The 26771-nt window shown below is 39.0% G+C and overlaps 1 protein-coding gene across 1 annotated transcript in view; it reads left to right on the forward strand.

The window, feature by feature from the left end:
* Positions 1 to 463: 463 nt before the first annotated feature.
* LOC136269289 (uncharacterized) overlaps positions 464 to 26771 on the forward strand; it is a 31907-nt gene continuing 5599 nt past the window's right edge. Inside the window, exons 1-2 of the mRNA XM_066064826.1 lie at positions 464 to 749; positions 19460 to 19524. Coding sequence (XP_065920898.1) covers positions 497 to 749; positions 19460 to 19524 — 318 coding nt within the window. The 5' untranslated portion in view covers positions 464 to 496. The remainder of the gene's footprint in view (positions 750 to 19459; positions 19525 to 26771) is intronic.

Here is a 26771-nt window from a genome sequence, read left to right on the forward strand (position 1 = left end):
GGAAGTCACTGAAGGGCAAAATGGGGCTTTGTTAAAATTACTGGTTAAATGTGTATTTTAATCTTTTCAAAGTTCAGAGTTTGTCTTTGGCTGGAGGCTGTACCTCAAGGCCCTTTATTTAGCCACCAGTATTGTTGCTAGACAGTAGAGATCTCTTGCATATAAATTATAAGTTTTGTGTACACATATAATGAGTGCATTACCATTGAACTAAGCACCATTGGCATTAAAATAACCCTTTTTTCACATACTATTTGAACAGTAGTCCTATATCTTCTGCAAGTGTATGTATGCACGATAGATTTTCCTCTGCAGCCACAGAATTATTTTATTCATGCAGCTATACCATGCTGTTAGCTCTACAATACAAACACGGAAATAATTTATATACACTATACTACCTTCCGTGGGGACACGGAAGGAAGCGGATGAAAACGACTTTGTCAACTTCCATAAATCAATTTCCTGGAATTGACAGGTGATCTCCCTTGCTGCGATGGCTACAACGAAGTACCTCAGTATGAAGGATGATGAACCCACCCTACCAAGTAATAACCACTGTAAATTAAAGGGAGCTCCCTCTGTCCTATACCTCGTTGATAATATTCCGAGCGGCACGAGCAAATCAAGACTCGTGGCACACTTTCAGAAAAAGAAGAGGCACAACGGTGGTGAGGTAGTGGAAGAAGAATGCAAATTTCTAGGACCTAAGTCTGATTCAGCTTTATTGATGTTCGAAAATGCATCCGGTAAGTAAGTACGTAGCCCTATTATAACAAAGTAGATGTAGTCTTTTGGTGTGAACTTGTGCACACAAACATAATTGTAGTGATGTTCAACAATAACTAACACCTCTCAATTAGCACCAGTGAAGTGACATACCCCATATAATGTACTACTAACATGCAACTTCTACTGACAATTTCAGATCAATACTGTATAGAGCAGTTTCAGCACGTGATCAAAATTGCGTAATTTTTAATAGTTGCCATTTTGGTGCACCATGTACTGAGATACTGTAGTGGTATGGTCGGTTGTGCAGTAATTAATTGTAGGAATCGTTCTGACCGTTGTGATGGCCATACGTCAAACACAAATGTTTCCCTTTTTCGACTCCCAGCAGTTACTGATCGATACGGGAAGGAGGATTTTGAACTTCGAAAGAAACGCTTAGCTGGATTTCTAGCAGCTATCTCTAGGGATGACATTGATCCCAATTCATTAGAAGGCCATGATTACAGGATTTGCTCAAGACATTTCTTGTCTGGCAAACTGGCTAGTTTGTACGAAGTTACCAACTTGGACTGGTTGCCAAGTTAGCATATGGGGCACAGTAAATTCACAGCTGCTAACGATGCAGAGATTACAGCCAGGTACGAAAAAGCAAAAGATAGAGAGCGAAAGAAGGCTGTTTGGGAAGAAATTGTTGAACAGATAGGGATCATTGTGTCTGATTTAGCTGAAATGGTAGCTGTGGAAGAGTGTATGCTTATTTGTGCAGAACAGATCAAAATTGGAAGAGAGTATGTGAATGTTGACAAAGAAAAGCTGGAATGTGATTGCTCTAGAACTGTCAAAGAGTTGCAGGATCAGCTTGCTGATTGCCAGAAAGCTATTGATAACCTAACTGAGCAAGGAGCTGAACGTTTACCACCATTCTGCGAGGAAGGTTTTATGAGTGATGAATTCACTGTAACACATACTAGTTTACCTAACTTAAAGGTACTGAAGGCTGTATTTGACCATGTGAGCAGGACATTGCCAATTGAGAGAGCTACCAAATTGTCACAATTTCAAGAATTTATATGTGTAATGGTGAAGCTGCGGACAAATGCACCGAATAAACTCCTGGGTTACAGTTTTGGTGTTTCTGCTTCTACAATCTCAAGAATTCTTTTGAAGTGGCTGATACAAATGGACATTCGGCTACAAGATTTAATAATATGGCCAGATCGTGATGCCCTAAGGAAAACAATGCCAAGTTGCTTTCAAAAATCATTTGGAAAGAAAGTGGCAGTCATTTTAGGCTGTTTTGAAATTTTTGTAGAATGTCCTTCCAATTTACAAGCCAGAGCAATGACATGGTCAAATTATAAGCACCACAATACCATCAAAATATTTTTAGGTATTACTCCGCAGGGTGTGGTATCATTAATTGTGTCTCAGAGAGTTGGGGTGGGCGTGTCAGTGACAAATACTTAACAGAACACTGTGGTATTCTGAAGAAACTCTTGCCAGGAGATATAGTGTTAGCAGACCATGGATTTGACATTGCCAACTCTATGGGAGCTATGCAGGCTGCATTACACATTCCTGCATTCACGAAGGGGAAGAGTCAACTGTCAGCAACAGAGGTTGAACAAACTAGAACCATTGCTAATGTCCGCATACATGTGGAACGTGTCATCGGTTCTGTCCAACAGAGATTTCCAATTTTACAAAGTACTTTACCAGTTCATTTTTGATGATCAGAAAAGGTGAAGAGAAACCTTTAATTGATGGAATAATCCTTATTTGCTGTGCCTTAAACAATGTGTGTGATTCAGTAGTACCATTTGACTAAAATTATGCAATCTGTAACTAATAGGCAATTGTACAGTAAGCATAAGAAATAGTATTAACATATACAATAATTAATATTTATATAAACGTGACTGGCCTGCAAGAACAGGGTACGTACAAGTTGGCACAAACTTATTTATAATGTTATGACATGCCTCACATCTTAATATGTTTTTTTACCCTTGCCCTTTCGTTTCAGAAATTGTGGCAAAATTCTACAATCAGGGCAGTACCTCTTTCCTTTTGGAACAGTTGAGAGTTTCAAACAACTAAAGTGAAACCATTCATATTTACAGTCACTGTTGTCATATCCAACCATGGACCCTTCCTCTGGACCTTGGCAATAGCAGTATAGTTTCTGATTATCAGTGACTGTACTCACTGTAGCATTATCCATGTCATTGTCAGTAGACTGAGAACTAGATGGTATTACAATTGTAGCAGGGGCAGGTCGGGTATACCAATTTCCCAAGATTTCAGGCAATAAACAAGTAATAAAAAAATTGCTTAGATTTCTGTAAAATGGTGTTCCACAAATTTTCATCTCTTGTTATCCATTCCACAAATAATGCAGAGTCCTCCAAACGAGACAGAAACATGCACACACTAAGGTCACAGTAACTAACATCGCAGACAAACATCTGTGTCTGCACTTGAGGCATGATTGCAATCAAGACGCAATGTTCCTTCATGTTCTTGTAAGCAAAAGTTGCTGTCTGCTGCTTCTATACCTTCATTCCAATGGGTATAAGGGCATTTAATTTCTAAAACACCTTTTTCATGACATTTACAGTTTACGACTCCATCTGGTGATGCATCAATGAATGGCCATTGTGGGATAATAACCAATCCACTCTCTGTAATAGCCAGGCCTTCATGCATTGATTTGTGTCTTTTGAAGTAAAGTTCTCTTGCTGTTTTCTCATGCTTTTGACCTCAGTCTGTTTCCTTGCTTCTGAAACTCAATTCCATTGGGTAGCATATTGATTTAACTAAGCTTTGAGCAGGGTTTGTGGAGTCTGTATGGCATACTGCCTTCATATGTGAAGAAGTAACCCTTCCCGCTCGATATGGAACCATAAAGTTGATTTAGATTGTGTACGTGTTTCTTTTTCTACTGATTCTGCCATCTTTTTTGATACTGTCAAAGACTCAAAGACACTTTTGCATACCTCCAACAATTGGTCATACCTTAGCCCTATATATGATTGCTTCTGAAGTAACTTGAGGACTATCGGGAAAATATCCCTGGAAGATTTTGGAACATAGTCCGAAAATTTTGGTACAAGGGACAATACCGGTTTTGTTCCTGCAATGCTTAAGTTCTCAAATAACAAATCCAGATCTGCATCAGTTGAGCGACAACCATGCTTTGGTACAGTCTCTCCACCATCATCACCATCCTCAGTACACTCTGGTGAAGGGCTTCTCTCCAACATCTCATCAAGTTTTCTTTTCTTGCCTTTAGCAGATGTAAAGTTGATCTCTTTTACTGGCTTATACTCAATGTTCTTATAATAAGATGGAATAAGCCACTCACATTCTGTTTGAGTACAAGGTTGTTTACCCTGTATCCTTGAAACTGTCTCCAGATAAAACAGCACTGCTGCTATATGTGTACAGACTTCTCCAAGGCCTGCCAAGCAATTGCAATGTACACAGCAGACCTGACCTGACTCCTCCACGTACATAATGGTGTTTCACTCATCATCTGTGAATGACGTACCTACACAACACAACACATAATAATTATAACTTTGTATGTACGTATGCATGTATGTATATATGTACAATGAACTGTACAACAAGCATTTGTATCATTCAACTAATAAATCTTACCCTGCCAGTGACAGCACACTTTTCAGCAACTTTCCTGTTATTAACATCCTTCACCCAACCACTTACAAATTGGTTGTACGCTTCAAGGCCTTTCCGTGCTTTAAACTGCTCTGCTGTGACAAAACTAGTCCGTAAAACCAAGTAAGAAACAGTATCAATCGATTCCACAGGAGGAAAACTCGGCTAAAATGCCTACATTGCTAAGAAACGAGCCAATCCCATCTTTGATAGATAGCTTCTCTTTGTATTGCTCCTTTGCTTCGTCGGAAAGGCCTTCAGCTTAACTTGACAACCTTGCATTACATTCTGCACTTTGTGTCTATCAAGTGGTGTCGGTATGGTTTATGTAATTTTGATCACGTGCTGAAACTGCTCCATTGATGAAGTTACAGCAATTACAATGTCATAAAACAAGTTAATGTTGTGCTACTTCTAAAAACCAGGCGCCATGCAGCAAAGAAGCCTAACTGAAATTAATTAACAGTGTACTAAACTAATTTATATTGCATGGGTTTTGCTTTGTTGCTACATAAGCAATTGAATTCGTATTTTGTAATTGATGAAATATTTTGTAATTCTGTAATTATGTTGCTAAGCACTGCTAAGGAAGTGTACCTCGAACAAAACACTTTAACCCACTAATAATGCACAGAAGTATCTTCTTAACTGTTTTATAGTTCATCTATAACATTTTCTTACGCAAATTCTCCAGGCAAAGCCTCAAACCTGCTCTTCATTTTCATTTGCATATGTACAGGCACACCCCCTTTTCAACTCAAAGGAATTCGTTATACCCGGTAGCCTAGGAGACCAGCTGTTTTTTTTTCCAGCTATTGGACGTCCATAGAGCCCTTTGGGTAAGGCCTTCACCGTGTCCTCATAAACTTGTTTCACCCGTATTTCAAACCGGCATGTATTAACCATCTTAAATCAAAGCTTACCTGCCCAGAAGTTTAGTATGGGCTCTATATAGCCTTATTTATTATGTAAAGGCTGTTTTTAGCAAACAAACTTTTGCTCACGTGGGTATGGAAAGACAAACAATTACATACATACAAACACACACACTTTTTGGAAAACAATTTCAGTAAACCAGGCATGAGCCCATAGCCGGCCTATGCACACGCCTGGTTTAAAAATTAGGCCCATTTTACATAGCACTGAAGGGAAAATTAGCTAGTGATTTTTAGTTTTTTAATAAAACTAGACCAACTCACATTGTTTGTATAAACCACTAAAATTGTTCTTAACATGTCTACATGTAAGAAGTTGGACATTGTGCTTTCAACCATGAATCAAACTTACACTAGGAAAAATTATTGCTTCTGCAAAATTAGCTTAATTCCAGAGCGATGCCTTCAGTAATCCCATTTAGACCAATAATTTCCATAAAAAATCTTTTGCATCATTTCAGTATACAGCCCTATCTCATCACATAGCAGTCCTATGATAATTCCATCCATTCAATGATACTACAAAGCAATCAAACTGGATTACGGAGCTAGTATGCACATTGCTCAGCTCAGCTATGTTACTAAAATATCAAAAGTAACTTTATATACTTGACTAAAGTGCGTACATGAGCGTTATATTGCATACAGCCAGTATAAATGCCAGCCATGCAAACCATACCTTGCGTGTGTGGCTTGTACGCTTGTTAAAATGAAAATCAGCACTATTGAAACCTTTAAACCATGAAACCCCCCTTAACTCAAGCTGCAATGTCACGGAAACACCATTAATAAAACAGCTAGCTGGTGCCATGACTGTAATACATGTACATTTTGTCTCTAATTATCAGCTTTAATGGATTTTTGACTTTGAAATACGATAACTTCGTAATTACAAAACGAAATAAGCTGAAATAAATTTTATTTTGAAGCGCAGACATCCAGGAACAAAATTTCATTTAGTGATAACTTGATGAAAGTAAGTATTGGTTGTTAAAGAAGATTATACAGCCCTGTGCTAACCATACGAGGTTGGATATCCCGTACTAGCATGATGATCACGTGATTATTAATGTTGTGCACGTTGTTTGGTAGTGTGATTGCATGATCCCAAATAGTACATGGCGACAGGAGTGGGATAAATAGCATCCTACCAGTAAAGACTTATGAATATCGACCCCCCCCCAAACCATTTAACTTCAAAGAACCAGACAAATGGCCAAGATGGGAGAAACATTTCACGAAGCATCTGGCCTTTCAAGCGGCGGTTAGTCACACCAAGTCAGTATGTTACTTTATCATGTATGTAAAGAGGCAGACAACATTCTGACTTCTACAAATATATTGGAAGAGGAGCCAAAGAAGTTTGATGATGTTTTAGCAAAGTTTGACGTGTTCTTTAAGGTCCAACAAAATGTGATTGTTGAACGGGTGAAATTTAACGAGAACACAGTTGGGTGGCAAAAGTGCCAAACAGTGCATCACCACATTGTATCACCTTGCGGAAACATGAGAATATGAAGTCAGAGATGATTCGTGACAGATTAGCATAGGGATTAGCATTTTTCTCAGCAATTACAAATGGATTCTAACCAAACTCTGGAACTGGTCAAAACTAAAATACGTCAAAAGGAAGCTATTGGTCAACAACAAGAGATATTGAAGGACAAATCAGAAGTGCTACTCACAAAATAATGATCTGGAGGACATTAGGTATAAATGTAGAAATCCTACAAAGAAATCAGCAAGCATGTCAACACATGCCAAATCCTTTGTTAAAAACTGTACATGTTGTGGAAAGGGTAAGCACTCAAGAGATAGATGTCCTGCACAAGATGTTGTCTGCTTTAAATGCCGCAAGTGGGCTCACTACGGTAGTATGTGCTTGTCAAAGAGAACAACTACAGACACAGTGGAACCGCACGAAGACCCAGCCCGTACGATAGAAGACATTGAAGAGGAGGATGATGATTTTCTTGGTGCTGTCACCATAAGAGGTCAGACACAGCTAGTGGCTGATGGAGCTCAGGGTAAATGATTTTCCAGTTAGTTCAAACTTGACACAGGGCCAGAGGTCTCAGCAATTAGTGAAGTCACCTTCAACCAGCTACAAAATGTCAAAATAGAGAAGACTGCTAGGATATTCTATGGTCCAGCATTGTCACTTCTTACAGTATTAGGACATTTTACAGCAAGTCTCACTTTCAGGCATGTTTCCTGCAAGTAGAATGTATTTGTGGTAAAAAAACCTAAAGCGCAACTTATTGGGGCTGCCTGCTATTACCTCATTGAACCTGGTATCGAGATTAGATTCATTGCAGCCCAGAGCAGGTGAGATCCAGCAATGATATCCTCAGCTTTTTCATGGCCTTGGCACATCTGGGGAGGAGTATGAAGTGTCGCTGATAAAAGATACCAATACCAAACTGCTTGCTCTCCACACAGCCAGGAATGTGCCACTGCCTTTACACAGTAAGCTTTAAGGTAAACTTAATCAGATGGAATCATTGGGTGTCATCTCCCTAGTTCGTGATCCCTCCCCATGGTGTGCTGGTATGGTGGTGGTCCCAAATCTTCAAGACAAGTTCGAATATGTGTGTACCTCAAACACCACAAAACACTCAACATTGTTCATAGTTGCACAAAAGGCTAATGACCCAATGATGGGCTAGCCAACATACGGTGTTGTATTATTACAGCTTATGTAACTAGCTACATAACTACTTCATTACTGATTGCTCCAGTTATCACTTACCAATGGAAATATTTTTGCCGAGCATCATCGCACGTGTCACAACTGTACTCCAACAAATTCGTCCACAATCCAGTAGAACTATATTGTGAATATTTTAGTACAAATACAATGTCTCACAGTTACTTACGTCAGCCACAGTCTGTGCTGCAGTCCTAGCATACTGGCATAGTATGACGAGCTCACTCACTTCAGCCAGCGAAATTCAAACGTCATGTATTGGCACGAAATCCCAACTGTATACCTTTCCTGTTAGCAGTATTTGTAAGCTTGTGACGGATCATCTGACTGACTGACAAAGTGAAAAAAATTAAACTGGCATGCCACTACCATAGGTAATATCTATGCCACTACACTGTACGAAGATCCAGTGTGATTAACTCGGGAAAATAAAGTTGGTCCATTTAACACTTTATCACCTCGTAGGTTTGTAGCATCATTGCATATCACTTGTCACTTCTGAGTTGCGACTCTTGCGAAGTCACTTTGAGCGGGTTATCTGTCTTTAGATTCGAACAAGTTGATGTGCTACTTCTAAAAACCAGGCACCATGCAGCTAGCTAACTCATCTATAGACAGTATATGCTACTATGAATTAACCAACTATGTATTACTACTTTACAATAGGGTAGTTTTGGGTTGTGCAATAACATTATTAGCAAATTCTCGTATTTCATAATTCATGAAATATTCGTAATTCGTTCAATTACATTGCTATGCACTGCTAAGGAAGCGTTTGTTAAACAAACCACTTTTACCAACATATTACGCACAGAAGCATCTTCTAAACTGTTTTATAGTGTGACTAACGTGTTTTTTTCCACAAATTCTCTCGACAAAGCCTCAAAGCTGCTCTTCATTTTCGTTCACGTACATAAGGGATACGCCCCCTTTCAACTCGAAGCGATAGGCTATTCTTGGTAGTGTACGAGGCCTGCACCATTGTTTTTCAGTTGCTAAACGCCTGAAAACCTCAAGGGGAAGGTAGTCTGAGGAAAGTCGCCACACCCGTATTTCAGTCCGCCGAAAAGAAATCACCTCAGAGCAAAGTTCACCTGTGCAGAAGTTTAATACAGACTTCATTTCACTTTTACTTCTTACATAAAAGCTGCTTTTACCATTATTAAACGATTTTGCTCACGTGGGTGCGTACGGACAAACATAGATAAGTAGATAGGTACACACACACACACTTTTACGAAAACAATTTCAGTAAACCAGGCTCGCGCCCACAGCCGGCCTTTTTGTGGGTGCGCGCCTGGTTTAAAAATGCATTATCACGTGGGTAGTGTAGGGTAAATATAGAATTTTGTCTAATATTTTCGTTCGGTGAAGGCATAGTGTCTACACGGGGAACCCAAAGGGATTCGGGCATACCTTATTTTTAGCGCATTGTTTTATTAATTGCTTGTAACGTGCAAGAAATCATCGTATTAATATCATCATTCATAAACGAGTTGAATGTTGTGTGCACTCGCGTAGTATTGCACAAACAGTAATTTGGGATGCGTGTCAGCTACTGGAAAGCTTGTGACGGAAGTTTTAAAAAACATCACTTAGTGACGGGGGGGCAAATGCCTCCCCTTGCCCCACCTTGGCTACGTAGCCACTGCCTAAATGAGAGTGTTCAAAGAGAATTCCATCCCTTACTGCGGGTAGAAGAAACTCTCGCTCAGCTCACCAGCGCCCAGGTATTTAGATGCTAACAGTGGGTTCTGGCAAATACCACTCGCCAGAAAGTCACATCTATTAACTACATTTATTACTCCCTTTGGTCATTATTGTTTCAATATATACCACTTTGACACCTCAGATCAAAGGAGACCACAGGGTTATATATCACATATTGCCCTGACCACAGGGCAATATCTAGATATTGCCCTGTGGTTAGGGCATATTGCCCTGTGGTTAGGGTAATATCATGATATAGCCCTGACCACAACTGCCTTTGATGCTGAGGCAGCTACAAAGCATCAATTCCCTTTGATTATTTATATAGAGATGCTTAAAGTTTTGCATTGTGAGTTTGAATTAGAGCTGCTTAAAGTTTTGCATTGTGGGTTTGAGTTAAACATGTTGATTTAGTTAGGGGCATTGTTGTGAAGTAAAAAGAATTGAGTGAGTCAGCATTGCATAGTTCAGTTACTAAGCATCACTAAATAATCATTTTTGCAATGTGGGGATTGTTTTTCTACAGAGTACATTTCAACTGCATGAAAAGATGCCTCAAACATTCACAACCTATATGTCTAAGTGTTTATTTTAGCACCTTGGGTAACTTTATTCATCCACAAAGTGGTTATTTGGTTTAAAATGGTATCACTACAACAAGTGAAACCCACAATCATTCCTTTTTTATGCCCACAATTTAAACCCACAATCGATTTTTGCAAACCTCTGTATAAAAGTAATGTGGTGAATGCAGGTTTGTCTTCCTTCACCTATTAGGTGAGCATGCCAGAGTGGTATATATCAAGACACACGGTAGTGTGTCGTGCGGCCCAAGAAGCCGGCGCGCAACCCCGTGAGTATATTGACAGGAAGAAAGAAAACGCAATTTTCGCACCTCCGTAGCTCTGTGCTGCCTTGATGAAACAAGACAAATTTTGCTGTGTACATTTCCTCCAACTTCAGTACTCCACATTCCAAATTTGAGCGAAATCGCTTCAGGCATTCCTGAGATATGCGACTTCAAAAATTGGCTTAGTTTCTTCGTTTTTTTTTTCTTCTTATTTTTCTTCCTCTTTTCGCACACTTACAAAAACTGCTATAAAACGCGAATGCATTATCCGATTGCCTTGAAATTTGGCACACAGAAGGGGGGTATAAAGGCGCATCTCTGTACCAACTTTGGCTGGAATACCATAAACAGGCAAAGAGTTATGAGCGATTATGCACGAAAAATAACACCAATATGTTGTCACGCCTACAGGGTAAACCGCGTATGGGAAGAAGCTGAAAATCGGTGGGTGAATAGGTTAACTATTGAACCTCAAACCTTTTCTGGTTTGAAAGAAATCGAGCTAAAAACCAGGAAGATACAGCGAAAAAATCAACAGTGTGTAACAATTATGCAATCGAGATTAGCTAATTTTAATTTTTTTATTTTATTATTATTATTATTATTATGCTTGGCACGCCTACCAGATAAACCACTTGGGGTAATGCTTTGAAAATCGCTGTACAGATGGAGTTATCATCTTAGAAAGGCTCTTCAATGGTGTAGAAGAATCAGACTTAAAGCCACGGAGTTTTAACACGAAATCCAACTTGGTGTAGCAAGTGCGAGATCGAGATACTCTAATAGAGCAGTCATCCTAATAGAGCAGTCACCCTGAACAGAATTCAAGAGATCAGTTAGAAATAAGTAACCTGTATAGAGATCAGCTACAAACAAAACACCCTGTAGAGAGTTCAGCTACAAACAATTCACCCTGTTCAGACATCAGTTAGAAGAAGTTTTCTTGTAGAGAGTTCAGTTACAAACAAATCACCCTGTTGAAACATCAGCTAGAAGATGTCACCTTGTAGATAGTTCAGTTACAAAGAAACCACCATGTAGAGAATTCAGCTACAAACTAGTGACCCTGTAGATGCATCAGCTAGAAGAAGTTACCTTGTAGAGAGTTCAGCTACAAAGAAACCATTCTGTAAAGAGCTCAGCTGCAAACAAATCACCTATACAGAATTCAGCTAGAAACAAATCACCCTGTAGAGAGATCAGCTAGAAGAAGTCACCTTGTAGAAAGTTCAGCTACAAACAAATCACCCTGTAGAGAGATAAGTAAGAAGAAGTTACCTTGTAGATCGTTCAGCTACAAACAATTCACCCTGTAAAGAGATCAGCTAGAAGAAGTTACCTTGTAGAGAGTTCAGCTACAAAGAAACCATCATGTAGAGAATTCAGCCGCAAACAAATCATGTATAGAGAGTTCAGCTACAAACAAATCTCCCTGTAGAGAGATCAGCTAGAAGAAGTTTCCTTGCAGAGAGTTCAGCTACAAAGAAACCATCATGTAGAGAATTCAGCCGCAAACAAATCATGTATAGAGAGTTCAGCTACAAACAAATCTCCCTGTAGAGAGATCAGCTAGAAGAAGTTTCCTTGCAGAGAGTTCTGCTACAAAAAAATCACCCTGTAGAAAGATCAGCTAGAAGAAATCACCTTGTAGAGAGTTCAGCTTCAAAGAAACAATCATGTGAGAGTTCAGGTACAAACAAATTGTCCTGTAGAGAGATCAGCTAGAAGAAGTTACCTTGTAGAGAGTTCAGCTACAAAGAAACCATCATGTAGATAGTTCAGGTACAAACAAATCACCCTGTAGAAAGATCAGCTATAGAAGAAATCACCTTGTAGAGAGTTCAGCTACAAAGAATCTATCATGTAGAGAGTTCAACTACAAACAAATCACCCTGTAGAAAGATCAGCTATAGAAGAAATCACCTTGTAGAGAGTTCAGCTACAAAGAAACCATCATGTAGAGAGTTCAGCTACAAACAAATCGGCCTGTAGAGAGATCAGCTAGAAGAAATTACCTTGTAGAGAGTTCAGCTACAAAGAAACCATCATGTAGAGAATTCAGCCGCAAACAAATCATGTATAGAGAGTTCAGCTACAAACAAATCTCCCTGTAGAGAGATCAGCTAGAAGAAGTTTCCTTGTAGAGAGTTCTGCTACAAACAAATCACTCTGTAGAAAGATCAGCTAGAAGAAATCACCTTGTAGAGAGTTCAGCTTCAAAGAAACAATCATGTGAGAGTTCAGGTACAAACAAATTGTCCTGTAGAGAGATCAGCTAGAAGAAATCACCTTGTAGAGAGTTCAGCTACAAAGAAACCATCATGTAGAGAGTTCAGCTACAAACAAATCGGTCTGTAGAGAGATCAGCTAGAAGAAATTACCTTGTAGAGAGTTCAGCTGCAAACAAATCACCTGTAGAGAGTTAAGCTACAAACAAATCTCCCTGTAGAGAGATCAGCTAGAAGAAGTCACCTTGCAGGGAGTTCAGTTACAAAGAAATAAACCATGTAGAGAGTTCAGCTGCAAACAAATCACCTGTAGAGAGTTCAGCTAGAAACAAGTCACCCTGTAGAGAGATCAGCTAGAAACAAGTCACCTTGTAGAGAGTTCAGCTAGAAGAAGTCACATTGTAGAGCTACAAAGAAACTACCATGTAGAGTTCAGCTGCAAACAAATCACCCTGTAGAGAACTCAGCTACAAACAAATCGCCCTGTAGAAAGATTAGCTAGAAGAAGTTACCTTATAGGGAGTTCAGCTATGAACAGATCACCCTGTAGAGAGTTCAGCTGCAAACAAATCACCTGTAGAGAGTTCAGCTAGAAACAAGTCACCCTGTAGAGAGATCAGCTAAAAACAAGTCACCCTGTAGAGAGTTCAGCTAGAAGAAGTCACATTGTAGAGAGTTCAGCTACAAAGAAACTACCACGTAGAGAGTTCAGCTGCAAACAAATCATCCTGTAGAGAGTTCAGCTAGAAGAAGTCACCTTTTAGAGAGTTCAGCTACAAAGCAACCACCATGTAAAGAGTTCAGCTGCAAAAAACTCAATCACCTTGTAGAAAGATCGGCTAGAAGAAGTTACCTTGTAGAGAGAGTTCAGCTACAAAGAAACCACCATGTAGAGAGTTCAGCTGCAAACAAATCACCTGTAGAGAGTTCAGCTAGAAACAAGTCACCCTGTAGAGAGTTCAGCTAGAAGAAGTCACATTGTAGAGAGTTCAGCTACAATGAAACTCCCATGTAGAGAGTTCAGCTGCAAACAAATCACCCTGTAGAGAACTCAGCTACAAACAAATATGCAGTGTAAAAAGATCAGCTAGAAGAAGTTACCTTGTAGAGAGTTCAGCTACAACGAAACCACCATGTAGAGAGTTCAGCTACAAACAAATCACTTGTAGAGAGTTCAGCTAGAAACAAGTCACCCTGTAGAGAGATCAGCTAGAAACAAGTCACCTTGTAGAGAGTTCAGCTAGAAGAAGTCACATTGTAGAGAGTTCAGCTACAAAGAAACCACCATTTAGAGAGTTCAGCTGCAAACAAATCACCCAGTAGAAAGTTCAGCTATGAACAGATAACCCTGTTGAGAGTTCAGTTAGAAACAAGGAATCCTGTAGAGAGATCACCTAGAAGTATCGCCTTGTAGAGAGTTCAGCTACAAACAAATCACCTGTAGAGAGTTCAGCTACAAACAAATCACCCTGTAGAGAGATCAGCTAGAAGAAGTTACCTTGTAGGGATTTCAGCTACAAACAAATCACCCTGTAGAGAGTTCAGCTACAAAGAAACCATTCTGTAAAGAGCTCAGCTGCAAACAAATCACTTGTACAGAATTCAGCTACAAACAAATCACCCTGTAGAGAGATCAGCTAGAAGAAATTACCTTGTAGATAGTTCAGCTACAAACAAATCACCCTGTAGAAAGATCAGTTAGAAGAAGTTACCTTGGAGAAAGTTCAGCTACAAAGAAACCATTTTGTAAAGAGCTCAGCTGCAAACAAATCACCTGTACAGAATTCAACTACGAACAAATCACCCTGTAGAGAGATCAGCTATAAGAAGTTACCTTGTAGATAGTTCAGCTACAAACAAATCTCCCTGTAGAGAGATCAGCTAGAAGAAATTACCTTGTAGAGAGTTCAGCTACAAAGAAACCACCATGTAGAGAGTTCAGCTGCAAAGAAATCACCCTGTAGAAAATTCTGCCAGAAACAAATTGTCCTGTAGAAAGATCAGTTAGAAGAAGTTACCTTTTAGAGAGTTCAGCTACAAAGAAACCACTCTGTAAAGAGCTCAGCTGCAAACAAATCACCTATACAAAATTCAGCTACAAACACATCACCCTGTAGAGAGATCAGCTAGAAGAAGTTACCTTGTCGATCGTTCAGCTACAAACAATTCACCCTGTAGAGAGAGCAATTAGAAGAAGTCACCTTGTAGAGTGTTCAGTTACAAAGAAACCACCATGGAGATTTCTGTAATCAATATATGTGACCGGATTTGCGAAAAGGGGTCTTCCACACGCATCCAATTCCGTAAACGTTGGAGACCATAACTCAGTGTTCAAGTAACATATTAACCTGACAATTTCACCATGTATTCAGCTATAGTGGTGCTCACCACTGCCCAAATATCAAGGCAATAGCTCTTTCCAATCTGAAGTTATCAATTGTCAAAGTTGGCAAATTGGATGTGTGTGGAAGACCCCTTTTCGCAAATCCGGACACATATGTATTATACAGTATATATAATTTGTACATTTACTGATAAAATATTTAAAGTACATCTACTACATCTTTTCTTCTTCCTGTAGTAAAGAAAAAAACATAGGTTAAAAAAGTCCCAAAGCTGGCCATAGGCCGGCTTTGGGGTATACAAATACAAAAAGAAATGAAATCTAATCCAAAACAGCCAAGCTGTAAAAAAAAGTGTGCGGCCCTCAGAAAGGCTATGGTGAAAAAAGATGTGAAACCCAAGGTGGCGGCCAAGAAATGGCTGTGATGGTAGGTTAATGGTAAAAATTTTAATAACGACAATTCAGGTGAATTTTTGTGCCGCTTCACAAAATTTACCTAAATTGTCATTATTAAAATTTTTACCATTAACCTACCATCACAGCCATTTCTTGGCCGCCACCTTGGATTTCACATCTTTTTTCACCATAGCCTTTCTGAGGGCCGCACACTTTTTTTACAGCTTGGCTGTTTTGGATTAGATTACTTATACCATGGCCACGAGGGATTTGCCTGATATATATGCCCAAGCCCGAGGGCCGCAATCCCTCGTGGCCATGGTATAATTATTAAATGTTACCCTTTGGTATCACCAGTACCCCAGAATTATTCCAACATCACATGAGCTCAGTATAACAGGGACTGCCAGGAGCGGTTTGTATGATGGACGATGTCCTGATATTTGGCAAGAATCTAGGTGAGCATGATGCATATTTAGAGGCTGTATTGAAGTGCTTAGTTTCTGCAGGAGTAACTCTAAACCCTAGAAATGTGAGTTTTCTAAGTCAGAATTAAAATTGGGACACATTATATACTGCAATGGTGTAATAGCCATAAGGCAAATGCAATCCTTTGTATAAAACCACCCAAGAATGTATCAGAAATGCGACGTTTTGTCAGTATGACCAACCAGCTATCCAAATTCATTCCCTGCAGTGCTGATCTGATGAAGCCTTTAACTGAGCTACTCAGTTCCAAACACACTTACTCTTGGGGACCAAGTCAGAGTGAGGCCTTCACAAAGGTTAAAGAAGCATTGTTAAACACTCCACTTCTCGCATTATGTGACCCTCCCGCTGATACTAAGGTTTCTACAGATGCATCTTTTGTTTTGGGGGAAGTTATCCTGCAAAGATAAAAAAGCAATCCAGAATGGTGAGCTGTCTCCTTCACTTTCTGCACCATCACTGAGACAGAAATGCACTATGCGCAAATTAAAAAGGAAGTTCTGGTCCTTACATGGGCTTGTGAAAATTTTTCTATGTACCTGTTGAGGAGGTCATTCATCCTTGAAACAGACCACAAGCCACTGATTTCACTGTTTGGAGAGAAGAATTTAGATGCCTTACCCTCAAGGGTTTTACAGTTTCGTTACGTTTAAAGCAATATGTCTACCATATAATTCATGTTGCTGGGAAAGCTTTACTCACTGCCAATACCCGCCCCCTTAAGAAGAGAATTTTCTGAGCCCATTGATCTACAGGAGTCAGTGGAACAATTTGTCTCTACAGTAGTGGAATCACTTCCAGCAAGCCTTTGATCAACTAGAGAGTATACATTTAAGGACTCTGAAGTGATGCAATTTTGTCAAGAAGGGTGGCCAGCCAAACACATTATCAAAGGTATGCTTAAACATTACTGGTGTATACGTAGTGAGTTGTCTCTTCATAATCAATTATTATTATTACAAGGTAATGGACTTGTAATATCCACAGGGCTTCAATGTGATATTCTGTGTTACATTCACTATGGTTACCAGGGAATTGTGACATGTCTACTTCATGCCTCTGAATCAGTTTGGTGGCCAGGGATATCACAACAGATCAGTATGATGATACAGAATTGCAAGGAATGCTGTCAGAATTTCCAGCGTTGCAGTGAGCCCATGATCCCGTTCACAAATACCAAATTGTCCATGGGGAAAAAATTGGAACTGTCTTGTTTGAGTTCAAAAGTACTGCATACCTAGATTACTACTCAAGGTAATAAAAGTAGCCTAACTGTCAGCTACCACTACAAAGGGTGTTGTTTCTGCCATGAAGTCAATCTTCACAAGGCATGGAGTACCTGATGTGATTATCTCAGATAATGGCCTGCAATATGCTTCCCAGGAGTTCAAGCACTTTGCTGCAGAGTACAACTTCCAACACCTTACAAGCAGTCCCAAGGGAATGGTAAAGCAGAGCGAGCTGAAGAGCTTACTTAAATGCAATTGTGATCCCAATGTAGTCCTCTTGTCATATTGATCAACTCCATTCTCATGGTGTAGACTGTCTCCAGCCCAATTAGACAAATTTACTCCACTCTGCCTGCACCTGAAGAGACATTAGTTCCCAAATGGCTTGACCTGAAAGAGTTTTGGAAAATTAATGAAAGTTTTAAGCACATCCCCTTTCTTCCGCTATAAATCTAGTCAGTCTGGAGATCATATATTTGCTCCAGTTTGTGATCGGGGGATGACTGGGCTTCTAGTCTTGCATGTGGCATTGTGTCAGGCCTATCATCCAGGTAGGGGATTCTTTGGGTCTAGCATGAATATCATTTCCATTTTGTCTAACAATTCTTGAGGGTGTCTAAATTCCATAAGATCTGTTTCTAGTCGCTTGTACTACCCTTCCTGGTAAAGGATCAGTGCCTGGTAGCAACAAATACAGCTCATTGAAACTTGTCGGTTCAATAGCTTTATGCCATCGGTCAAAATTTCTCTTTTGCTTCTGGTGTGAACAGACTATTATTAGCCTTGCACATGCATACAGACATAATTGTATTAGCACGATGATCACGTGATTATTAATGTTGTGCACGTTGTTTGGTTGTGTGATTGAGCCCGAATAGTACAGTCTCGTGTGGCCAAACCACTTTTTTCTCTTTGTCATTGGCTTGGTCATTGGGCAGGGAGAAAAAAGGGTCTGGTCCAGTTGAATCCCATACTTGTCTTGACACTACCTGGATAATTGAGTAGGGTTGACCAAAGAAATGTGATACATTTTCAAATAATAGTCACTCGCGTCTATGAATCACAAGCACACATATACAAACCAATCAATGTTTGAAGCTGTTTTGGCATCTACCAATGGTTAGGTCAGTTATTAGTCTTTTATTTGATTCACAGACAAATGGAGTCTTTGGTTATTGTTGTACTATGGTAGTTTTATTACAGTGGAGTTTAAGCACATGGGGCCATAAATACTGCATACCTGTGACGTAACCACGTGATGTCTCAAGATGATTGTGGAATTCGAACCAGGTTAGACCCTTTTTTCTCCCTACCCAATGACAAAGAAAACAGTGGTCTGGCCATGTAAGACTAAGTTGTAGATAATCCACTGTAATAGGTCAGAATCTTTTAACTATGATTATGATTAAAATACTTGGTAAAGGCAGAACCTGTATGCCAGAATGGGACACATGGTCCCACTAAAGATGTTTGTGTTAACTTCACTAAGTATGTTTGAAAAGTAGGAGAAAGAAAAAATCCATGACAGGACCTGGGCAGCCTCGAACCTGCAGCCATCCGATTAATGCTCGAACGCTTACAGGAGTCCGCCGGGCAGTCAGGATATTTTCTTCTTACTATTTTCATGTATTTGTATTCATAGGAACCCTAGAGAGTGAGAATTATTATCTCTAAGTACTCCAAGTGGAACCAAATGGACATTGTATTATTATGATTAAAGTACTTGGTAAAGGCAGAGCCTGTATACCAGAAGGCCTTAAAGAATTGATATGGACATAACAAGAAGCCAATGGCCTATCAACTTTGTTATTTAATATTGTTAACTTTTTTTCCATCATGCAATCGAGATACTCTAATAGAGCAGTTGGTGATATTGCAATTTGTTGTCACACCTACTGGAAAACTAACCCAACAAAACATACTTTAAATCACTTTTTACTATAGGTACCATCATTTATACTAAAGTACATTACCATATCTGAGTGCATTATATTCATTATGTTTTAGCATGGTAACATATTATTAATACATTCTATTAATATTCATAGAAGCCTGGTTAGTATATAGTCAGAAATTAACAGTTACTACTAATAACATTGCACTGTTCTTTTATTATTGCTTTAACTGGCTGTGTATGTTTCCCTACCAGAAGTGTCACAAGTTGAAGCAGTTGAACACTTTATTGATGACCAGCCACTAAACCTTTATCCACTAGTAAGTTTTATAGCAGTGCAATGTGAAACAAATTATATAACTTGTAGTGATTGAATATGTGAATTAGTAGAAAATATTTAGTCCAAATTTGTGACTATACTCAAATAAACTGTATGTAAATACCATTGTTTACATGCAATTTTTGCAAATATTTCTATATCAATATCTTTGCAATTTGTTGCACATTCACTGACGTGTATAATTGTGCTCACATTCAGTAGCTCAACTGATTTTTATATCTTATCTGGACAACACCATTGATGTGATATGTGTTGGTTCACCAGGCATAAATCATGTTACAAAAAAGTAAACAAACAAGTACAAGGAAAATAAATAGGGATCACCATGCAGTATGATAGTAATACTGTGCACCAGGGGTGGATAACGGGGGGGGGGTCAAAGGGGGCTCTTGATCCCCCTCCAAAAATTTTTAGTATACCTAGATCAAGATACTTTAATAGAGCAGTCACTCTAATAAAGCAGTCACAGTATTAGAGCAGTGTGTAGTGAGTTATGTAATGTACTTTATCAGCTATTATAGAACTTTACACTCTTGACCTCCCCTCAAAAATTTTTTAGTATACCAAGATCAAGATACTCTAATAAAGCAGTCACAGTATTAGAGCAGTGTGTGGTGAGATATGTAAGGATTTTTATGTACTTTATCAGCTATTATAGAACTTTGCGTGGGCGAGATCAAAGGAAAAGGTGTACTTTAATTTCACAAAGTACACTTTGCGCCAGCAAACAGTGCTTTATTGACCACAAAGAGTGCTTTATTGTACAAATAAAGAACTCTTTGCGGTGTAATAAAGCACACTTTGTGGGAGTATTTTATTGCACCGCAAAGAGTGCTTTGTTGTACATATAAAGCACTCTTTGCAGTGCAATAAGCACTCTTTGTGGGCAATAAAGCACGTGCCTTAGTGCAGGCTATTAACCTGCGACACTCACGCTAGTATGACTAATCACCCAATTCAGTGAAGGCTGATAGCCTCACTGTGCTGATTGATCAATCACCCCAGCCAATACAAGTTCTACCACTGGATTGCTTTATAGACATACCTAAATGCTTTGATGATAGGTGGGAGAAGGTAACATTGCTGTTACGTTTGTTAATGTAAATGGACAAGTCCTGGAGATATCATGGAAATACTTCACCATGTGTCACAATAGAATCAATTATGGGTTTTGACTGTAACCTGCCAAAATACATGATGAATGTCTGCTATGCCAAAATATGGTGAACTATGCGTGAGTTACTTTGTTAAACTAGTTTGTGTGCATTCAGGCTGCTAATAGTTTGTGCAACGTGTGTTAATTACGAGTCTTAGTGTATGGTGAAGCTACACAACTAGAAAGTTCCATAAATCATTTAAAGCATTGCCTTGCTCTATATGAAAAATGAAGCACTCGGTTCTGCCTCATGCTTTATTAGCATCTCAGCTGCATGCCTTGTACTTTATTTTTCATATAGCACTTGCAGCGATGCTTTAACATACACTAAATGCGTAGTTGATGAGGTGGGCAGCTATTGTCAGCCTTTTTTTTTGGTCTCACCTTACCAAACCAGGCAATGTAGTGCCTCAGTTCATTTTGACCCCCCCTTTCCATAAGTCTGGATCCGCCCCTGCTGTGCACTAGTTGGGATCATGAAGGTTTTGACTTTTGTGGTCAAAGGTATCACCCTAAATCCAGCCTCGATTTTCCTTCATGACAGTTTCACAGTATTGATTAGGCATAACCAAGTCCATAGATGTCTTCAGAGCAATCCCAAACCCCTCCAAAAAGTTTTTATGTAATTATAAAAATTGACTACTTAACAGGATTTTCTGCTAACTAATTGACTGGCTGACTGTTTCCTTCACCCAAGCATTGGATAATACTACAGAATTGATTTCTTCACTTTTCGACCTTGCTTCTGCTCGAGATGTGCCTTTTCACCAACTACAGCAGCTACAATGTACACACATCATGGACATACTTTTGTCCTCCGTTCTTTTCACTGACAACGCAAAGGTATTGATTCATGGTACGGTTTCCCTGTGATTGCCTATCACACTTATCACCCATGTTTTCCGTAGCAATTGGATTGATTGGAGAGACGCTTCTCGTACTGTTCTTCATGTGTAATGGGCGGAACATTGCTGAAAACAAAGAATAATGGCCACTTCACCTTTTCAGTGATTGATTATTGGGACATGCATTTAGACACAAATTAATTTTATGGCATGCCTGGTGCCATTCTTTCTTATGATATGGTATGTGCTGGTTTTTTAGTCATAATTATGTTATTACAAAAGGACTTAGAAGGAAAAATTAGGAATTTCGAGGAAAAAAAATAGTGGAACAAGGTAATAGCTAAAAAGTGGTGAAACAAGAGAGGTTGCCCTATACCTGCAGATATTCTAGTGGACATTAAATCCCAAGATTATAGACTGAAATTAAATGTCCACTAGTATATCTGCAGGTATAGACACCTCTCTTGTTTCACTTCTTTTTAGCTATTACCTTGTTCCACTTTTTCTTCTTTGATCCCTAATCTAACATCTTTCAAAGTACCTTGGTATGGAGGGCTTGATTTTGGCCTATCAAGTCTTCATGCTTTTATTTGCATAATACAGTAGTGTGTTGATGATGAGAGCTAGTGCTACCCAATTGTCTAAGTTGGATCATATGCAGCACCTTGTTGAACAGTTGTGTTATACACAATTTTTATACACAGTTTACACTTCTTGAAAGGCATCGTCATACTGCAGCTATTGGTTGGTGCATTGTGTTAGATGAAATATGTCGTGAACATCTGCAAAGGTTTTCATCACTTTAGTCTTCTATTTCACTGCCACGGAGATCCCAATGTTTGAACATTGAATATTTCAAGACCATTTGTGACCCGCTGAGCAAAACCCGGCCATTTTAGCACATTCCTCGAATTCTATTTTATTGCATCTCTGTAATCTATAGTAACAAAACAGTGGACAGCCAAAGTTTAAGCCTTTTATGATGAATGGTCTTGGAGTTGTAGCATTTGACAGTTGGAACAGTGATAAACTCGATTTGTACAGCAACAATACGGGAAATAAATTACAGGCGCTTAGATAATTGATCATAACTCACAATTGATAAAACTATGAAAATTGGACTTGGCTCAATCTGTGCACCATGAACTGGCAAATCAATCAAGGTATAGTAGTACTTTCCCTGTACTTCTCCGCATTGACGAAAAAGAAGGCCATTCCAAGTAAGAAATGACAACGCTGAACATTGTTTTTACCACATTGTACATAAACGCCCATAACTCATGTATCCTTTGCTGTGCAAACACGAAACAAAAATTTTCTTATTCTCCATAAACAGGCAAATCCAGTAGTGTATAGGTTTTATTAAGTTGAGCTTAATTTCAGTGCGTATGAATGCGATTAAAGCATGCATAAATTTTTCATGTAGCACACATATTTTTGCCCTGTGTATTTCAACACAGTTTTATGGCAAAATATAATTTTGCGAAAACAGCTGGTTTTCGCTCAGCAGGTCACATTTTAGTTGGCGAATTCCCTTACAACTACCTCCTAAGACTTGTTTTGTAGCAGTTTTCTTGCAGACATTTAGAATAGTACACAACTAGATAACATTTGTTCTAATGTTTGTCAGAATTGCACTCACAAGTAGCATGCAACATGTTATTTGTATTAAAGTAATTGCTTGTATGGGTGTGCAGTTATTGTAAAAAAGGAAAAATGAAAGAAATTAATAATAAACTTAAATTCCTAAATTTTCCTTCTACTTGTAAAATAGAAAGCAATGAAACATTACACTTGTAGCTATACATACAGTGGACATTTAATTCCTACTTCATATCAGGCTGCATGTAACTGCTGTATATGACTGATCATAAAGTACTGTATAGTATAGGTAAAAGATTTTGGCAAATTTGATGATTAGAGCTTCAATCACCAAAGTTTTCCACCATTTTTTAGTAGTCATCACATCAGCAGGTATAGCGAGACCACATTGCATCACTGAAATCGGCTTTAAACTACAGTACTGGCTGGCAAGAAATAAGGAAAAAGGTGCAGTTCATCATTTATAACACCAGCGAATGGCACACTGTCACGTGATACTTTATATAGAGGTAGCATACTTAATTTCGCGCTGCTTATAATCTATCATTTGTTGGATCAGATAAGTGTTCATTATTTAAGTAATTAAGGTGGGTCCCCATTCACCAAAGATTTTTCTGCCAATTTTTCAATAGTGGGTTTTTGCCAAACTTTTTACCACCAAAGTTTTTTAAGTATACAGTAGGAATTAAATGTCCACTGTAGTTGTAGATGATCCTCCTTGTTTCATTGCTTTTTATTTCTATGATCCCTACTAAAATGTAAGATTTCCTTACACTTGTATGCTGTAAATTGGACTGAAAGCAAATTTTCATGGATCACTTCTTGTCATGAAGTTGTGAAAGTATTCTGTAGCATGTATCGATTATCATCCAGTTTGATGCCAATAGTCTCACATAGATAAGGTTCATTATGCTACAAACAGAGTTGGGGTAACGCGTTACATTATGTAATAATATTACTTTTAAAATAACGAGTAATATAACGCGTTACATGACAAAGTAGCGAGTAATATGTAACGGATATTACATCCGGAAATTGTAACAAATGTAAGGCGTTACTTCCTTTGAAGGTGCATTGTATCCAGGCACGTGTTTGATTGTTTTTCGGGTCCAGACAAGACTGGAGATAGTGTTATAGGCATGGACAAAGAATGATAGTTTATGGGGAATGCCCTTGAGGCCAAGGTACAACAACAAAGTATGTATTTGTGGCTGAACTACACCAGAGATGTCGAAATACAACACCGCAGGAGCGCCACAGCAGCAACTTCACTGTCAGAACTGATTTATTAAAAGTAAGAATAAAATCTGTACAAGCACAATTTATAGGTACAGATAAAGATTGTTCTAGAAATTCCTGGATCTGATATACAACGTTATAACTACGTTTATTAATTAATTACACAATAAATAATACAATTATGTAATCGTTCATTACAACACTCCTCCTCGATTTAGTAATTGTTTAGTTCAGTCCCAATCTTCTTCTTAAATTCACAAACTGAGTTTTCGGTAACTGTTTGGTAAATACATCAGCAAGCATATTTGCTGTTGGACAGTAAGACAAAGTAATCGTTCCAGTCTGTACTGCTTCTCTAATAAACTGATGTTTGATATCAATATGCTTTGTCCTCTTGTGTCCTGCTGAGTTATTGGCCATTGCAATTGCACTCTGATTATCTTCTAGTATCTCGATTTTCTTTGGAGCAGTGTTCAGATCAGCCAAAAGCTGTTTCAACCATATGGCTTCTTGAGTAGCAGAACCCAAGGCAATGTATTCTGCTTCAGCAGTAGATAAGGCGACCATTGCTTGTTTTTGGCTTAACCAACTAACAGCTCCTCCTGACATTATGAACACATTATCAGTTGTTGAGTGCCTGTCATTCAAATCATTTGCCCAATCAGCATCAGAGTATCCTAATAGCTTTTCATTAACTGGTTTGTATTGCAACTTCAGATCAATAGTACCTTTGATATACCGGAAGATTCTTTTGACTGCAGTTAGGTGTGCTTGTGTTGGTGCAGCACAAAATTTTGACACCTTTCCAACAGCATGTGCTATATCAGGACGTGTAGCTTTTGCTGCATGTAACAAGCTGCCCACCATAGATTGATATTGAATTGGATCAACTTTCTTGCTATAGCCATCATCCTTTACTAGTTTAACACTAGGATCCATTGGTGTAGCCACGGTATTTGCTTCTGAGAGCCTGTACTTTTCTAATAATTTTATTAGGTACTGCTTCTGACACAGAGAAATGACTTGTTCGGTAACTTCAAAATTGATGCCTAGGCAATAACGGAGTTGACCCATGTCCTTCATCTTAAAGGTTTCCGACAATCCCTCTTTCATCTGCTCAATTTCAGCTAGGGTTTTTGCAATGAGAATCAAATCGTCAACATAGACAGCTATTATCTTCATACCTTTTCCTCCACTTTGAATAAAAACACATGAATCTGCTCCACTCTCTTTGAACCCAAGAGATTTAAGGTGATTACAGAGCTTCTCATTCCAGCAGCGCGGAGATTGTTTCAAACCATAAATGGATATCCTTAGTTTGCACACTAACTCCTCCTTTCCCTTTAGCTCATATCCTGGGGGTTGCCTCATATAGATTTCCTCCTTTAGTTCACCATTTAAGAAGGCACTAACAACACCCATCTGGTGAATCTGTAACTTATTCTCAGCTGCGAATGCTAGAAGGACACGGATTGAAAATAAATGTGCAACAGGAGAAAACACATCTCCGTAATCGACTCCATGCCTTTGCGAAAACCCTTGAGCAACAAGTCTGCCTTTGAAACACTTCACATTACCATTACCATCATACTTCACTCGGAATACCCATTTACATCCGACAACATTACACTCTTTGGGTGGCTCAACTAAACTCCAAGTTTGGTTTTCCATCAAGGCACCATACTCAAGATCAGCTGCAGCTTTCCATTCTTTAGAATACTCACCGTTAAGGGCATTATCGATAGTAGTTGGCTCTTCAATTCGTACTGCCTGGTAAGCTACATGTCGACTAGTTACATTAGCAGTGTTAATATATTCATCAACACCATAACGAACAGGTGGTCTCCTCACCCTTTCAGATCGTCTCAATTGCTCTGGCTGCTCACTTCCTTCTTGTTCGCTCTCTTCCTTCTTGGATTCTACTGGAATATCTGCAACTACTTCATCTGCATTCTCCAGCTCTAACTCGCTAGCATTTGTGCTCTTTCCAAAATCATTCTCATTGAAAACCACATCATGACGAATATAGCACTTCCGCTTTTCTTCATCCCAGACTTTGTAATTGCTAGCAGTCTCAGTGTAGCCAATGAACCTTAACTTCTGAGCCTTCTTATCTAGCTTCTGGCGATCTGAAATATGAACATATACCATGCAGCCAAACACTCTAATATGCTTCAAGTTGGGTTTCTCACCATACCACAACAAGTAAGGAGTTTCTCCAACCTTTAGGGCTGTTGACACCATATGATTACGAAGGTATGTAGCAGTTGCAACTGCCTCAGCCCAATAGGCATTCCTCAAACCTGCATGGGTGAGCATTGATCTATTGGCTTCTACTAGCGTGCGATTTAAGCGTTCTGATACTCCGTTTTGCTGGGGTGAGTA

Source organism: Dysidea avara, chromosome 10 (assembly GCF_963678975.1).
Source record: "Dysidea avara chromosome 10, odDysAvar1.4, whole genome shotgun sequence".
Classification (NCBI taxonomy): Eukaryota; Metazoa; Porifera; class Demospongiae; order Dictyoceratida; family Dysideidae; genus Dysidea; species Dysidea avara.